A 19,624-nucleotide genomic window follows, 5' to 3' on the forward strand; every position below is an offset into this window, starting at 1 on the left:
ATATGTAATTATTTTTTATATTTGTTCATTTATTATTATTATTGTTGTTATTATTATTATTTATTATATTTTTCACTTTGTTTCAGAGTTCAAGAAATTTGGAATCAAGACATCTCCACCAAGATGCATGTGAGTTCATGTTGAAATTGAATTACGGAATAGTAGATTCTATAACATATCTCAAATTAAAAAATTTATTTTATACAACGCACTTTCGAATGTCTTTATTGAGCAGTGGCGTCCAAAAATCCATACGTTTTTCCTTTGACCCAGTAAATGCACGATTATCTTGGAAGATGTTGCAATGATATTTGAACTCTTGATAGTTGGTATGCTGGTGTTAGAATTTAAAGATAGTAGCACTACTGGCCTCGAAAATGAATTCACAATACAATTTGGTATTGTACCTACTGCAGCTGATCACAAAGGAAGTGGTGTCAAACTTGCTTGGCTCCGCACCCTAAAGCAGCACATGCAGTTGGATACCGCACTCGGAAAACAAATGTACGTAAAGATTTATATATTTTTATTGTTTGGGACAAATTTATTTTGTGACAAGTCAGAAACGACAATCCGCTGGAAGTTCTTGCCTCTATTCCGAAATTTTGATGAGATTAGAGGCTTTAGTTGGGGTTCCGCTTGGGTGGCACATTTGTATAGGATATTATGTCGGACATCACCTTATGATTGCAAGGAAGTGGATGACTCAATATGCTCTTTTGTATATAGGCTTGGAAACAGTTACCGTTCCTAGCACCGGTGCCATTGCAGCCAAGCTTTCTACTTCCATGCAGGTAAAATTACTTAAAGTAATATGTTAATATATATTATTTAATATGCATTGTTTAAATATATAATTTAAATATATCAGTTTAAAATAATAGGGTTTCACTTTATGTCAGCCTGAATTGATTAGTGTTTGCAATTTTACAGATACAAAAAATGGACCATCTCTCATACCAAGTGACAAACCCCGTTTTGACGGTTTATCTTGTATTGATTTTAGGGGATTTTATAACCTTTTACCCACATTTATCCATTGAAATAGCATGGTTTTATAACTTCTCCTTTAATTGTGCTTAAGAGTGAAAACATGCTTTTTAGGTCTTAAAGTAGCTAAATCTAATTCTCCTTGATTCCATTAGATGCCTTGATATGTTTGTTAAGTGATTTAAGGTTTAGGAGGCAAAGATTGGATCAAGGAAATGAAGAAAGAAGCATGAAAAGTTGGAGAACTCATGAAGAAATGAAAGAACCGGAAAGCTGTCAAGCCGACCTCTTCGCACTTAAACGACCATAACTTGAGCTACAGAGGTCCAAATGATGCGGTTCCAGTTGGGTTAGAAAGCTAACATCCGGGGCTTCGAAACGATATAAGATTTGCCATAGTTGCATCGCGCATAGGGGCGCGCACGCGCACGGTACGCGGATGCGCCGATGGTGGCACATGACCCACTTAATGCAACACGTGGCCAGCAATTTTAGAAGCCTTGTGGGCCCAATCCAACTCATTTCTGATGCTATTTAACCCAAGGAGTGAAGAGGGAAACACATGTTAGTTACCATTAGTTTAGTTTAGTAGTTAGAGTTAGTTTCTAGAGAGAGAAGCTCTCACTTCTCTCTAGAATTAGGATTAGAATTAGGTTTAGTTCTTAGATTTAGATTTAGATTCATCTTCTTCTACTTCTATCTTCTCAATTCCTTGTTGTTACATTCATTCTTCTCCTATTCTTTTGGTGTAATCTCCTTTATGTTGTTCTTGTATTTTGTTATAAATCTAGTATTGTTTCTTTTACCCTCTTCCAATTCAATAAAGGTAAATCATAATAATTGTGTTCCTTTTGATTTGTGTTGTTAATTCCTTTCAATAATTGTTGTTAGATTTCATTCTTGTTGTTGATTTACTATGTTTTCCTTTTATGCCTTCCAAGTGTTTGATGAAATGCTTGGTTGGATTTTAGTGTAGGTTTTGTTCCTCTTGGCCTAGGTAGAGTAATTAGTGACTCTTGAGTTATCTAATTCCTTTGTTGATTGATAATTAGAAGTTGCTAATTGATTTGAATGCCTCTAAAGCTAGTCATTCCTTTAGGAGTTGATAGGGACTTGAGGAATCAAATTGATTCATCCACTTGACTTTCCTCCATGGTTAGAGGTTAACTAAGTGGGAGCAATACACAATTCTCATCACAATTGAGAAGGATAACTAGGATAGGACTTCTAGTTCTCATATCTTGCCAAGAGTTTTATTAGTTGTTAGTTTATTTTCTTTGCCATTTATATTTCTTGTCTAAAATCTCAAAAACCCCAAAACAACTCACAACCAATAACAAGACACTTTATTGTAAATCCTAGGGAGAACGACCCGAGGTCCAATACTTCGGTTTATAAATTTAGGGGTTTGTACTAGTGACAAACAACTTTTTGTACGAAAGGATTATTGTTTGGTTTAGAAACTATACTTTACAACGAGATTTTATTTGAGAAATTTTAAACCGTCAAAAATCCAAATCGTCACCAAGCGATTACTAAAGGATATTCTTACATATGAGGAGGTACTGAGATAGCCTTGAATGGACTTGAAGTATGACCAAAGTATATTAGGTCCATTTTTTCAAAATTTGTTATATATATATATATATATATATATATATATTGATATTGTAAGCTTCCAATAATAATGTTTATTGATTTTTTTTTCTAGAAGTGATATCTTAGTTCGGTTATATTCCTATTTGGTATAAGAGCTGGTTACTAATTTATTTTTCTTCGTTAATTTCTTTTCTTTTTCTTTTCTTTGTCTTCTTGTTCATTCAAGAACCTATCTTTTGTTTATTATTTTTCACAATTTTTCATTCTACTCCAGTGTACTACTGCTTTTTTGCTATGGCACTTATTCTTGCTGACACCTTCTCGAATAAAATTGCTCTTATTCATTTCTCTGAGAAGCTTGAAAACAATAATTTCTCTACATGACAACACCAGACTCTGCTCACTATTAAGAGTATTGGCATGCTTAATCATATTGATGCCACCAAAGTCCTTCCAATATTTTCCACAAATGTTGAACGTGCTGCAAGAACCGTTTCTAAAAATTTAAAGAATAGAATCAACAAGATTTAGCAACCTTACTTGGTTAAATGCATTAGTGTCATCATCATCCAAAACAAAATTGATGAAATTCAAATAATTTCATGCAGCATGGTCATTCACTCAAACGTTTTTCACTTCAACCTCTAAAACAAGAATCCAAAGTCTCAAATATCAATTAAGAGTTGTTCAAAAAATAGGTACAGTTTTAGAAGTTCTTACCAAAATCCAAAAAATTGTAGATTCTCTTAATGCTATCAGTTATCCTCTTCAACCTGATGATCATATTCAAGCCATTCTTGATGGCTTACTAGAGGAATATTCAGGATACATATCATATGTAATGTCCAAAATTTCTAACTACATAGTCACTTAAGCTGAGGCTTTCTTGATCTCTTATAAAGAGATGCTAGAAAGATTCAAGAAACCACAAAAAATTTTTGCAATTGTCTTTTGCTTAGCCAACCATCTTTTCGATAACTTATCGTATAATTGAATTTTGACTACACTTCAGCAGTCACAAAATTTCACCTTTAAAGATGGACCAGCTTCAACTAATGACTTTATCACCTCTTCAATCATGTTTGAGTTTAGCTAGGCATGATCTTGAGAAATTGTAGTTCTAGTGCATATGTGACTACCGTATCGCCTTATAACCCAACAACAATTTTTTTTAATAAGACTAACCCTGATAAGCCAATTGCAATTTGTTCTGTATTATACACACTTAGCATAAAATGTGGTTGGCTCAGATTCACACACCCGATAATCTACACCCTTAACAAATGGTATAATATTTAATTACTGTAATCACAATCTCTCTAGAACTGAACTCCATGCCGATGACAAAGTCAATGTTCGTAACAACAACAAGGTCTACACTAATAATAACAAAAAATAATTCTGACTATTACTATATTATTCAACAACAACAACAACAACAACAACAAAAACTAATAATTATTATTATAATACTAATAATAATAAAAAGACTACTTACCTGAATTGACATACTCAAAAAATTCTTGTGCATTCATAACATCTAGATCCAAAGCGTGCATGAAAAAAAGCTCTCCAAATAGATGTTGATTCGCTAGTGCGTTTATCACATCTGCAACGTCAGGATCAACTATAATATCATTTTCGTCCACATCTTCAGTTGGACTAACAATATGATAAATGCCTTTAAATTTGTCTTCGCTTTCAGTATTATAAACTGTCTAGTCGATGTTAGACTCCAATAAATCAACCTCAACTAATTCTTCAAACTCAACATATAACTTGATAACTGATACTTGTGCTTATATTTGCTGGTAGAACGAAAACATCCTTTGCATACTTATTTGATCAACCACATACATTATTTAAAACTGAACGAAACCACCAAATACTAACACATGATGTTTATAAGAATATTTGTGACTCTCTTTAATACTTGATTATCAACACATTACAAAGTATACTCTTAAATTCCTCATATGTCATTGCAAAATGAATAACATCATCACTTAAATTTTCACATATAAAACTCACGCCCTTAAATGTTTAGAAAAATATTTGACTGTTATAATATATTTTCAAATTAACACTTCTCTCTATTTTTATATTCTTACTCAAGGAAATAAAATACTCACACAAACATTTACACTCAATCTAATAAATTTGTTCTTCCTTTTATAACAATTCAATTATATTTTCTTAATCTAAAAAATACAATAAGCCTCCATATATTGTCAATTTGCGTCTTGTATATTGTCAACACATTTTTCATGTATTGTGACTTTAATATTAAATTAATACAATATATTTCTCACATATTGCTACAAATAAATTTTAAAAAAATAGCTACAGCAATTTGTCCCCTATAAATTATTAGCCCCCAAATTTTTATAAAACACCATAACATCTAATATTGAAGCATTACACGAGAACTTACCCAAAATTCAAAAAAATTAGCCCTGTGATGTAGGATTCTACTAATACGACATAACAAATATACATAACCTTTTTCTTTCCTTTTTTATCTATTCATATGTTTAATCTTATTAAATTAATTTAACATTATATATATATATATATATATATATATATATATTACTTGTATAATTATCGTGGCTCCTGAAGTCACGTGTCAGTCTCTCAATTTCTCAAATTAAAAAAATTGAAAAGGTGAGTAATGTAAACATGTTACATTCTCCTTCTATTATCTATCTTTTGCTTTAGGTCGTCTCCTCGACTCACTCTCTCTCTCGCTTGAAATCCCTAAATCCCATCTTCTCTTTCGTTCTCTCCTCGATAACCCACACCACAGTTGTTTTTATCCCGTTTGGCCATTAAGGAACTTTTTATTCGTCTCACGCAGTATCAAACCCACATTTCATTAACCCCATGTGTGAACCCTAACCCACCAAAACCCACATTTCCTTAAGCCCCATGTGCAAACCCTAACTCATCGAGATAAGCGGGTTTTTCGTCTGAGAGAAAAATCATGGGGATGGCACCGGTTTGTTTCAGCGGATAAGATTAGGGCGATGATGAGCGACTACAGTCTCTGTTGCAGGCTTCAGGCACGAACGAACGTCAATAAACTTGGTGAGAGATGCGCGATCGAAATCTCAGGAAGCGCTCTCCTCGTGCAAGGATTTTCACGATCTGATACTTTGTTTAGTACTGGATCTTTAATCTCTTTGATTTAGTGCTTCCTCTGTGTTTTGGGGTCTTTGATTTGATGTTTGGTGTGTGACAGAAGAGAATGAATGCCTTAATCTATGGTTGTCTTCGTCTCTATCGCGGTTTCTCCCAAACCCTATGGATTCAACTCTGATTTTCATAATATGGTTCGTATATTGTTTGCAGTCGTCGTTTTTTCTTCTTCGTTATTTTTGTTGTTTCATTAAATTTGACGCCTAGAAAATTAACCTAATTTCATTGGTAGCAGGTCATGTCCTAAAACTCGGAAATTGGAAAGGCGAGTCGAACATAGCTTATCCCGATAATAGCTCAATGTTGAATACTTATGTTTTTAATTGAATGATTGTCGCTGAACTTGATCTTCTAATTTTCTTTTTCATTCTACTTATTTTTGTGTTGATCTCCTTTGGCTTAGACATGTTTATTTCTCACAACGGCTGCAAACTGTATCATTTTATTTTAATTGCAAAATGTAGTTGCTGAATTAATCTTCAATTTTTTTCTTATTCAAAGGAGTGAAAAAAGATAAGTTAATATGTTTATAATGTGCAATTTTGGCCGCTGATTTTTTGTCTTATTTGTCTGTTTCGCAAATCTTTGGGTTATTTATTTATTTATTTATTTATTTTATGCTAAATAAAAGATCTAAGAAAGTGGTTTGGATTTTTGTCGGGTGGAACTCATACTTTCACGTTTATTTATTTGTTTTATTAAAATTTTTTATTTTGTTTTGTATCATCATGTTTTCTATGCATTATTGTGTTTACCATTATTATGAATTTTCAGTTATTTATTCTTAGGATTTTTGAATGTCTTTCAAAATTTACAGGCTTTTGTGAGATTAATTGTTTTGTTTTAAACTGCTATTTTTTATGTAAATAAATTTTCATAATTTTTGTTGTAAGTTGTATGTGATTATGACGATGTTATCCTTCACTTATGTTGATATTTGGATGCCAATTAACTTTTTTATAATGTGATTTCTTCGTGGATAAAGATGTATAAAAGAGCGATTGAGGTTGTTGTTGGTTTCGGTTCTCAAATTGCAATACAGTTTTACTGCATATGAAAATGGAGTCAGAAAATTTTCAAAAAAGTTAAGATAAATAATTTTTTCTTTGACCTATTTGTGTATAAATTGTGATAAATTGTGATATCTTTGTGTATGGAGCTTATATTTCATTTCCAAATAATCCATTGAGTTTGTTGGATGTCGGAACTTCTTTGATGAATATTTTTGGATGAAATTTACCTTTATGGTCACATTTGACCTGTAAAACGTGTATTTTTAAGATGGTATTTCACAAATAAAATTTTTAACTTTAATAGAAAATTAGATATTTATTTCTTTCACTGATGATACTAAATCATTTTTTAATCTTTGGATTACTGATCCCATATTCCTTAATTTTGACTTTTATATTTCTCAATCTTAAAAGATATAATTTATGCACTTGAATGATAAAGTTCTTTTGTTGTAAAAAGTGAAAAAACCTATAAAATTCGATATGGTTCAATTTCAACTGTTGGCTTCCTCATTTGCTTCCTCAACTGTTGTTGTTCTGGATTTTGTATGTGATTATGACAATGTTATCCTCCACTTATGTTGATATTTAGATGCCAATTAACATTTTTATAATGTGATTTCTTCGTGGATAAAGATGTATAAGAGAGTAATTGAGGTTGTTGTTGGTTTCGGTTTTCAAATTGCAATACAGTTTTACTGCATATGGAAATGGGATCAGAAAATTTTCAAGAAAGTTAAGGTAAATAATTTTTCCTTTAACCTATTTGTGTATAAACTGTGATAAATTGTGATTTTTTTGTGTATGGAGTTTATATTTCATTTCCAAATAATCCATTGAGTTTGTTGGATGTCTGAACTTCTTTGATGAATATTTTTGGATGAAATTTATTTTTATTGTCACATTTGACCTGTAAAACGTGTATTTTTAAGATGGTATCTCACAAATAAAATTTTTAACTTTAATAGAAAATCAGATATTTATTTCTTTCACTAATGATACTAAATCATTTTTTAATCTTTGGATTACTGATTCCATATTCCTTAATTTTGACTCTTATATTTCTCAATCTTAAAAGATATAATTTATGCACTTGAATGATAAAGTTCTTTTGTTGTAAAAAGTGAAAAAATCTATAAAATTCGATATGATTCAATTTCAACTGTTGCCTTCCTCATTTGCTTCCTCAACTGTTGTTGTTATGGATTTTGTATGTGATTATGATAATGTTATCCTCCACTTATGTTGATATTTGGATGCCAATTAACTTTTTTATAATGTGATTTCTTCGTGGATAAAGATGTATAAGAGAGCGATTGAGGTTGTTGTTGGTTTCGGTTCTCAAATTGCAATACAGTTTTATTGCATATGGAAATGGGGTCAGAAAATTTTCTAGAAAGTTAAGGTAAATAATTTTCCCTTTGACCTATTTGTGTATAAACTATGATAAATTGTGATCTCTTTGTGTATGGAGTTTATATTTCATTTCCAAATAATCCATTGAGTTTGTTGGATGTCTGAACTTTTTTGATGAATATTTTTGGATGAAATTTATTTTTATTGTCACATTTGTCCTGTAAAACGTGTATTTTTTAAGATGGTATATCACAAATAAAATTTTTAACTTTAATAAAAATTTAGATATTTATTTTTTTCACTGATGATACTAAATCATTTTTTAATCTTTGGATTACTGATCCCATATTCTTCAATTTTGACTCTTATATTTCTCAATCTTAAAAGATATAATTTATGCACTTGAATGATAAAGTTCTTTTGTTGTAAAAAGTGGAAAAATCTATAAATTCGATATGGTTCAATTTCAACTGTTGGCTTCCTCATTTGCTTCCTCAACTGTTGTTGTTCTGGAATTTTTTTAACCATTTGCTTCGCACTGGAACTCTTAACTCTTATTTTTCTAACTCTTAAATGATACAATTTTATGCACTTGATTTCTAAGCGTCTGTGGTAAAAACAGAAAAATTCCTATAAAATTCAATCCAATGTACTTTCTCTCTCTAAATTTTTTTAATTTCTATAACAAATAATCGTTCTAAATTTATACGGTGCAATTTCAGGTGCTGGCTTCTTTAATTTGTATTCTGAAAAGTCGTCACGTGTTTTGTAATTATTCTTTACTTTGTTCCTTTTCTGTTTTTCTTATTTTTTTATTTTTATCTTCTTGGTTATTTATTTAAGAAATACATCTTCTGTTTTCCTCTTTTTTGAAATAAAATTAGTGAGAAGCATATCCTTATTTGTATTATTATACACCACTTGAATTGAACTTGGATGTTATTTAGATTTAGTTATTTATTTTTTGTAATTTGTGGTACAATTGATTGAGTTATTTAGATTTAGCTTTTAGTTTTAGAATTATTGATGTCGTATTTATTCTTGTGTATTTAACTAGATAAAAAATTAGCTTGTGTGTATTTTCATTAGAAATATGATATATTTTTTCATTGGAAATCTAAATATATTTGAAGCCTACTAAAATAATAATATCTAAACTAAAAGGTGTGCTCATTACATGAGTTTACCATTCCTGGATCTAGGCATAGGCTTTCTTCTTATTCTGGTTCTTGCATTTCCCTTAGTGTCACCTCATGTTTTTGTTAACTTCCACTTCCCTCTCTTTTTATTCTCTTCCTATTCTCTTTCTTACTCATCTATATTGCTGCTAGCTTAGGATGTATAGAAAAGATTACTGATAGGGGCGGCTGTTTATTACATATCTCTAGTTTTATATCTATTGTTCTTAGTTTAGTATCTATAGAGAGGATTACTTATTGGGGACCGTGAATATCTTTCGCTAGATGTCTAGATATCTGAGGTCACTAATTATCTTTCAAATTTCTATGTTACTTATTTCGTCCCCCCCCCCACCCCAAAGTAAAGATTCTATGTATTTCATAATTCAAATTTCTTAATTGATATATGTTTATACATAAAGCCATAACTCATTTGTTGATTTGCAGTTTTTTCACATTTATTTGGCCTATTGTATTATTTTTTTATAGAGTTTATTTTATTAATTGAAATCTATTTTTTCTTTCACCCTTTTAAATGTATCTTTTTTTTAAGCTCAATTTTTGAACTTTATTGATGGCCACTTTGTTTTTTGGTATTTCATTACATAGATAGATAATTATCTTGTATGTATCTTCTTTAGGAATATGATATATTTTCCATTGAAAATATAATTATATAGGAAGCCTAATCAAATAATGATGTCTATATTAAAAGGTGTCGTCATCTAAGTCTAGCATTCCTAAATCTATGCATAAGTTTTCTTTTTATTTTTAGTTCTCGCTTTTCTCTAGGTGTTACCTCATGTTATCTTTGTTATCTGTCTATTCTCTCTTATCCTCTTCTCATCCCATCATCTCTTCTCCCATTAACTTATAATTTATAAAGAAGATAACTTGGGGTTAATATAGCTTACCATTTATACACTTTATTTGTGTATCAATTGTTGTTATCTTAGGTCCTATATATAGGATTATTTAGTGGAGCCCGCAAATATATTTTGATTGATATCTAAGGTGAATCAACATCAATATCTTTCAAATGTCTATCTTGCTTCTTTTTTTTCCCTCCCAAAATAAGAGTTTTATGGATTTCAAAATTCAAATTACTCAATTGATTTATGTTTATAAATAAAGGCAGAATCCATTAATCATGGCAGATTTTTCTCACATTCATGTTGCTATTATATGTGTTTTTTAGTTGCTGTTTGACTGACTAAAATCTGTTTTCTCTTTCATCCGTTTAATTGCATTTCAATATGACAACTACCATGGATATGGTTAATAAGATTAATCCTGAGAAGAAAGCATGGAACCTCAAAGTTAGGGTGATTAAGCTTTGTAATGTTCCTACTTTTACTGGTCAGCTTCTCCCAAATTCTATGGAGATGATTTTGGTTGATGACTCTGTGAGTTATAGTGGTCTAAATCTATTAAAAATTTTTGGCTGTTTGTCTTTTGTATTTAGATGTGTTTCTCCTTACCTTTTTTATATCGAGGTCTAAAATTTTGTTTCATTTAAATTTGTTTTTCTGTTTATTCGATTTGTCATTTATCAGATTTTTAGTATAATTTATGTTGATTGGTAGGGGTGCAAGATACAAACTACTGTTTAGAAGACTATGATTTACAGGTTCAAACAACTTCTCTCCGAAGGTCGAGTATATGTAATGAAGCTCTTCTCTGTTGTGCGAAACCAAAGATCTTATAGGGCCACTAGGAATCAGATTAAGTTGATTTTTCAATTCAAGACCACTGTCAGGGATGCTATCTGCGATTTTATTCCAAAATCTGCTCTTACAATCTCTCCATTCACTGAACTTTTGGAAACCAAAGAGGATTATGATTTCTTAGTTGGTATGTTGTGCTATTTGCTCATACTTTTTTTGTCTAGAATGATTGCAATCTTATTTCTTTGTGATTTGTAGAACGTTGCTTTGTTGTCATTATTTCCTAATAGTTTTTTTAATATTTATTTCAGATGTGGTGGGTCTGTTGGTCTCTGTGTCGGAAGAGAAAGAATATGATAAAGATGGAAAGAAGATGAAGATGGCTGTGATGGAACTTGCTGAAAATGAGTTACCGTTCTTTAATTTCTACCTCTTCCTCTTATTAAGATTCTTTTTTGTTTTCGGTGTGTTTGTATAGTCAAGTTTCTAATAGTGTAGGTAATTTTGTTGGTTATTTTCAGTCATAGGATTCGGTGTGCCTTATTTGGTGAATATGTTGATGAACTTAATTGATTTCTGTCTTCTGGGTATGTTAAACAGCCAGTTGTGGTTTTACAACTTGCCAAAATTAAGATTTTTAGAGGTTTGTATCATGTAAATTTTATTTCATGTGTGTCAGTTATCTAAGTTCACTTGATTTTACCACTATATTCCTGTAACCAATGTATCTATTTTTTATTTTCAAGTAGAGTTGGACTTCAGAATGTTATGTTTGCATCAAAGCTTGGATTTAATCTTGACATCCTAGAGGTGGCAGCTTTTCAAAAAAGGTATTTTTGTACGTGTAGTTTCTGTTGTATTTTTTGTTGTTGTTGCTGTCATTGTTTACTTATTTGAGTTGGTGCTGTATTTATTAACAGTTCTATTCCACATGGAGTTAGTGCATCCCAACCCATTGGCATTGTTGAATCTGGAAAAAATATCGGAATAGAAGAAGATTTTATAAAGCTCACACCTAGGTGTACTGTGAAGTCGCTTGATAATAATAACCGGGTTGGAACCAGTTTAATTTTTTTTTATCATGTTTACTCTTGATAATTTGTGTTAATTTTTTTCTATTCGTTAGTAAATACTGCTTTATTTTGGAATGATATTAATCCTCTTGTCCTCCTTTGTACTTGAAAATACTATGCTGTTGGTATTTATTTTAGTTTTTCAGTTTTAGTTTGTATTACAACTATCTTTGGTTATAATGTCTTAACATTTATAGACCTGGTCTTATATTTTTAGGCTGAAACTTTTGTTGTACTAGCGAAGATAGCTAAAATAGTTGAGGATGGTCCTTGGTGGTACTCTGCTTCTGTGTGTGGCAGAGGTGTTCAGGCAGAAACTGGAATTTACTTTTGTCAATTTTGCAACATTCATGTTCAAATGTGACTCCTAGGTATAAATATTTTACAATGCTTCCTTTGTATTTTGTTAAATAGTGAATTATTTCTGCGTAGTTGTTAACCTTAGGCCAGTATTTTTGTGCATCTTAAAAAAATTCAGGTTTAGAGTGAAGGTGTTGGTTGAGGATTCCACTGGTATTTCTATTTTTGTCATCTTTGATCGTAAGGCAAGTTACCTACTGAATAAGACTTGTGCCCAGCTGTTTGAACAACATCTTAAGGATGTTAATGTAAGTCAATCGAATGCTATATTCTTTTTATCTACTAAGTTTATTGTTAAAGAGTTTTCTTATCCTTCGGTTTCTACCGATTCATTTTTTCTATTGTGTCTGTTTTATATTGTTCGTAGGTTGTGTTTGGCACACAGTCTTCTCCTATATTTCAAGAAATTGTTGGAAAAACTATGTTGTTCAAGGTTCTTAGTAGGCCTGTTGGGATGGATAAATTCATAAGGACTTATCCAGTAAGGCGTGATTGTGATGATGCTGCAATAGTTGGAATGTTTGAGCTCTCTGGTTTAGATTTGAGTCCTGAAAAGGTGTAAAATGGAATTCGCACCTATTATTTCATTTTAATAAATTCTTTCTTAAATTTTTCATTTTTTGGTTGTTCCACCTTTATTCATGTCTTATATTGGATGTGTTTTGTATTATCCAAGGATGGGTTTCTACCAAAAGGAGATGGATCATTTGGGGAACCCTCTAAAGTTACCAAATCACCGAATTTAGGATTGACTCCTTCCAGCTGCTCTGAGCTCTTTGCTGGTTCTTCTCAATGTACCCAAAAGGAATCAAGTGTTGTTGACTTGGAGCTAATGAAGATGCTAAGGTTCCATGCTTCCAGTTTCTTCTATTATTTTTTCTGTATTACTTTTCACCCTTTTTTGAGTTGTGCCTAAATTGAACCTAATATGTTGTGTTATTTAATAGTGTCCTCTCCTCAAGAGAAAGTCTGCTGATGCTGTGGTTGATAAGTTAAATGAAGTGGATAGTTCTGAAAATTCATGTGATAAAGTTCATGAAAGTGAAGAAGTGAGTAGTGTTGCCATTTTTTTTTTTGACAGGGCGCTTAATTTTATGATCAAGTTCCTTTGACTAGAACTCATTAAGTATCCCTCTAATTAGGTTTATATTTTTATGTAATTGTTTACACTAGGAGAATGTGGTTGGCCTTAATCAAGGCTCTCTTGATACTGAAAAAGATGTGAAGCCTTCGTTGAAGAGGTTGAGAAGATCCTTGAGACTGCAATTTGATGAAGCTGATGAGTCTCGTGGCTCGGGAAATGATGGCTCCTCTGGACATGGGGTTAATTGAGGTGGTTATCCATGGCAGTTAACTAGAGCTACTGAGTAGAACTAATCTATGGCATTAGATATTTTGGTTGTGTCCATGTAATAGCATTTGATGCATCGGATTGTAGTGGATGAGAATATGTGTGTGTTTTCATGTTTTGTATAAGTTGTTTGGATAGTTTTTTGGGCATCTTTCTCATGTAATAGATTAAGTGCTAGGGTGTAGACACAATATCATTAGCCACTAGGTAAATTAGCTATTTAGCCCTTTATGTTTGTACTTATTTTTTTGAAATTCAATAAAATGCAGTAGCTCTTTTATGCTATAAAAATCTCTCCTTCCACAATTTAGTTTATTTCTTAACTTATGTGATTTTGCCAAGTGAATGCTTTGTGGTATTTAGATGACTGAATACTCATGTGTTGTTGAATTGATTTGTATTTTATTGATATATCTATATTGAATAGGTTTGAAGTGATCTTTTGGCCATTTTTTTTGTTTTGATAGATTTTTTAGGTGCATTTTGTCTAGAATAACTAATGTAGTTTAGGTATTAAAAAAGTTCATTCTTTGTTAAAATGACGACAAGGATATATGTACACTACAAAATCAGTCATGACTTTCTATTCGACTTATTGTTTTTTTTATTAGATAAAGTAATTTCAAAAATATTTGGATCTTATTGGCTCTTTCTCATGTCAATTTGAGAGTCAAATATGCAATTCTCTAAATACACAATTTTGACATCAATGGCACAAAATTATAAATAAAAATTTTTAACAAAAAAAATTTCAGTTTTTTGTGACTCAACTCGAACAGTTTACTTATGATTAGGTGATATACTGTAGAGTAAGTTTAACTATAGATGAAACTTGGAATGATAATGAGGAGGCATCGTCATCTATGAATATTTAGGATCAGATTTAGTTGTTGCTAATGTGATTTGCCTAGAATGTTCAGTTACAATGTGTGATTTAATTTCTTTGTGTTAAAGATATGGTGTTGTAGTTTTCTTGAATTGGGTTGTTGTAAGTTGGCTGGACTTAGACATTCTGTTAATATTTTACTTGCTAAACTTCTAAATTCAGATGTTTTCTTTTATTTGAGTAACCTACAATTTCAGTTGTAACTTTATTAGTAAAGAGTGGAGTTTATGTTCTAATTAAGAATTTTTAGTATATGACTTGCGAAATTGATGCATGCATTTCTAACAGGTGGTTTGGAAGAAGCAGTTCTTCCAAAGAATTAAGGTAAATATTTTGTCCTTTTTCTTTGGTCTTATATCAACTATATCTGATCATTTGTAATTTATTAGGATTTTTTCGGATATCTTTCCTGTATATATGAATTAACTATTCTTTTTTCCTTTTTTATATCGGTATCCGAGTACACTGATTTCAAAGTGTTGTTTGCGGTGGAGTTACTGGAATTGATGGAGTTAGTTGTGTTAGGAGAATTACTTACATTTTATATCTTAGGACAATAAATTAGTGACTTGCGTATGTGTATGAAATTCTTTTTAAACTTGATATTATTTGTTTATCTTATAACTAATAACTAATATGAATTTTTTGTGTTATTATTATGTCTTACTGATAACATTTTTAATTTATTAGAAAACCAGATATTTTTTTTAAGTTTAAGTATGAAACTAAAGCAATTTTTACTTTTTTCACTTTTGACTCTTATTTATTTCAATGTTAGAAAATTTAATTTTATGTATTTGAATAATAATATACTTTTGTTGTAATACGTGGAAAAACCTATAAAATTCGATACGGTTCAATTTCAATTGCTCCCTTCCTTAAATTTTAATGCGATGAAAGAATTTTTTTTATATACATAAATTATATTGGTTTTGGTTCTTATTTATGTTTATCTTCTAAATTATGTTGTTTATATTTTTAAGTTGTATTTCTTGTTACATAATTTATGAAGTTGAACAAGATACAATGTTCTGTGAGACAGGATTTCTATAGCCAATTTTAAGATGTGCTCATCAAAATTAATATTTTGAAAAGCAACGATACTTATGCAAACAATGAAGAGTTAGAAAAAATACTTATGTGTTAAGTGGTGATAGAGTAAATAAATCTGTTACATTTAGTTAAAAATTGAATAACAAAAGTATTTTTTATTAACGTAAAAAATGACAATCTAAGAACATTAAAAAAACAAATCCAAAAAAAGGAACAGAAATTTTCAACCCGTACGCTGCACAGATCTTCTGCTAGTATATATATAATTTGGAACAAATTCAAGTTTCCACCATTTGGCACATGACACCTAGATTTTAACATCTATAATGTTTAACAAATATATCTTTTTAAGAAAGGATGATGCTACGGTGCTGAAACAATATTTTTTTAGCGCCTACTGAAATGAGGTGGTGACAAGAAAAGTAGACACGTGTTGGTATTATTATTGCAGGAGCGACACAAAGTGTGAAGTAGCAGTGGTGGCAGGAATTATGTTGGAAATATTATGTAGTTGTTAATAGTTTAATGAAGATAATTTTTTTGTTATCATTAGACCTGGACATGCTGATTTTATTTTGTAATTGGAGCAAATTATTCTAAAGATGAACCCATTGATCAAAAATTATTTTGGGCCATAATAATAATAATAATAATAATAATAATAATAATAATAATAATAATAATAATAATATTTGGATATGACATGATGTTTAGAGTATGTAGTAGTTATTTGTATAGTTTTGTACATAAAAATCAAATAGGACCACAATAATATTATCATAGTAATAATGAATTAAAATTATAAATCTCAGTAAAATAATAATAATAATAATAATAATAATAATAATAATAATAATAATAATAATAATAATAAAATCTTGAATTTCTTCTATTATTTTATCTTTTTTACAAATTCATTAAACCTTAAAACATAATTTTCTAATTAAAAAATTATCTTTATTATAAAAAATAAATCGCATAATTTAAGCATATATATAAAAGTATAAAATAAAATAAAAAAGTTAATAAAAAATAATAAATTACTTAAAAAAAAAGGTGTTTGAAAATTTATAAACCAAGCTACTAAATTCTAAATCCCTAAATTCTTGACAACAAACTCTAAACCTTAATCCGCAATAAAAAATCTCCAAATCCTAACTTAAATCTTATACCCTAAACTTTAAACTGCAAACCTAAATAAAAAACACTAAATAAATAAATTTTAATCATAAATGTTAACTCATAAATCCTGAATCATAAATCACATTTTTTATTCTATCAACAATAAATACTAATTTTTTAATCCTAAACCCTAAATAATATCATATATAGTAAAATATTAATAAAGATATTTTGTATTACTTTTTTAATTAAAAATACTAAAACTTTAATATTTATTTATACAATCATTTAAATAAAAAAATTTTCATTATAACCTAATATTTCAAAATGTCAAATCTAATATTGTAATGAGTAAACGAGTTTCTAATTCTTATGTGAGGATAATTTTGTTTCAAAAGGGTTTATTAAATAATATTAAAGTTAATCCAAAATCTTCTTCTATCCTTTAGTAGTCATAAAATCATTTGTAGATGTACACTTATAATTTTCATAAGTTGCATTCTTTTTTTATTTTGGCCATGCAAATTAAATGATGTGAATAGACTAACACACATTAACATAGAATAGACATATAACCAATTTTTATTTAGGATATATGCATAATTTAGCTTTCAATCAATTTATTAATATGAATTATCATTGTTTTTAAATCATATATATATATATATATATATATATATATATATATATATATATATATATATATATATATATATATTCTTCTTTTAGTTTTATTTTCTTAAGAATTTACTATTCTTTTAAATTTTGAATGACTTATTAATTACTTTGTATTTATTATGTTCTTTAATTTTTTTTATAAAAAAGAAAATATCAAAATCATCAAATCACAAAATACTAGCAAAAATATTTTTTTTAATTTTTAGAAATTTTTTATTTAAAAGATTGTATACAATAAATATTAAAGTTTTAGTATTTTTAATTAAAAAAGTGATATAAAATATCTTTATTAATATTTTACTAAATAGGATATTATTTAGGATTTAGAATTAAGAAATTAGTGTTTATTATTGATAGAATAGAAAGTGTGATTTATGATTTAGAATTTATGAATTAGTAATTTATGGTTAAAGGTTATTTATTTAGTGTTTTTTATTTAGGTTTGTAGTTTAGAATTTATGATATAAGAGTTGAGTTAGGATTTAGAGATTTTGGATTGGAGGTTAAGGTTTAGAATTTGTTGTTGAGAATTTAGGATTTAGAATTTAACAGCTAGGATTTATGATTTGTTAAACATATTTTTTTCAATTTGTACATTATTTTTTTATTAATTATATTTATTTTATTTTACACTTTCTTACATATGCTTAAATTATGTGATTTATTTTTTATAATGAAGATAATTTTTTAATTAAGAAATTGTGTTTTAAAGTTTAATGAATTGGTAAAAAAGATAAAATAATAGAAGAATTTATTATTATTATTATTATTATTATTATTATTATTATTATTATTTATTTTACTGGGATTTATAATTTTAAATCATTATTATTATGATAGCATTATCGTGATTCTATTGATTTTTATGTATAAAACTACAAATAACTACTACATGTTCCAAATATCATGTCATATCCAAATATTATTATTATTATTATTATGACCCAAAATAATTTTTTAGCAACGGTTCACTTTCTGAATAACTGGCCCAACTATAAAATAAAAACATCATGTCTATGTCCATGTCCATGTCCAATCACAACAAAAATCAACAAACAATGATTTCATTAAACTATTAATAATTGCTTAATATTTTTAACTAAGGTTGCGAGAACCGGACCGGTCAATAAACCGATGAAGTCACTGGTTCAATGGTTCACTGGTTCGACTGAAGTTGAACCGGGGTTCAACCGGTTTAATTAAATATTAAATAAAATTATTAAACTTAATAAAATTCAATAATTTATAACTTAATAAAATTTAATATTTCACATAATAAATTATCCATTACTTAAGATTAGAGGTTCACAAACAACTTCAAACATCAAAGTTTATAACTAAACAAAAAATAAAACGTACATAATGACAAACCCATAGTGTTCTACATTCAAAAGATACAATTACTAACTTTCTATACACAAACAAGGACTATCCCTATGGTTTCTATACACAAACAAGGAGTTTTCTAATCAGATATGGCAAATTTCCACAACAAAGAATAGAAAGATATTAGGCTATTAGCAACACCAAATTTCATCCAGAACACACACACACATAGACAGGCAGACTATTGCTGTCAAAACAATACAGATTACTTTCTTAATCGTTATTATTAAGGAACACAATTTGCCCTGCTTTGTCCAATAAATTTGCTCACTTTTATTAGGATTTACTGATTTAGCATGATTCAATCTTATCCTCCATAATATGAATATCAAACACTACAGAATATTACAAAGAAAAAATGGGCAAGGAAGATATGTAGCTTTTCAAAAGGATTAACCGATTAAGGCAATCTTAGTTATCTTCAAATTCAACTTTAGTCCAATTTAAGCAGCAAAAAATTGAAGCATAAAAAATAAACAGATATAGCATGATTCAATCTTATCCTCCATAACATGAATATCAAACACTACAGAATATTACAGAGAAAAAATGGGCAAGGAAGATATGTAGCTTTTCAAAAAGATTAAGGCAATCTTGGTTATCTTCAAATTCAACTTTAGCCCAATTTAAGCAGCAAAAAATTGAAGCATCAAAATTAAACAAATATAGGAACAGAAACATCAAAGATAAACATGAAGTCATGAACAGAAA

The 19,624-nt window shown here is 29.1% G+C and overlaps 1 protein-coding gene across 1 annotated transcript; it reads left to right on the forward strand.

Annotated features, from left to right (window-relative positions):
* Window positions 1-304: 304 nt before the first annotated feature.
* LOC130949164 (uncharacterized) lies at window positions 305-13,769 on the forward strand. The gene is made up of 10 exons (XM_057877963.1): window positions 305-504; window positions 10,968-11,191; window positions 11,316-11,418; window positions 11,754-11,834; window positions 11,925-12,057; window positions 12,295-12,437; window positions 12,556-12,685; window positions 12,805-12,993; window positions 13,385-13,486; window positions 13,611-13,769. Exons 1-10 carry the CDS (start codon window positions 305-307, stop codon window positions 13,767-13,769), a joined length of 1,464 nt encoding a protein of 487 aa, XP_057733946.1.
* The last annotated feature ends 5,855 nt before the right edge of the window (window positions 13,770-19,624 follow it).

This window comes from Arachis stenosperma, chromosome 9 (genome assembly GCF_014773155.1).
Source record: "Arachis stenosperma cultivar V10309 chromosome 9, arast.V10309.gnm1.PFL2, whole genome shotgun sequence".
In the NCBI taxonomy this organism is placed as follows: domain Eukaryota; kingdom Viridiplantae; phylum Streptophyta; class Magnoliopsida; order Fabales; family Fabaceae; genus Arachis; species Arachis stenosperma.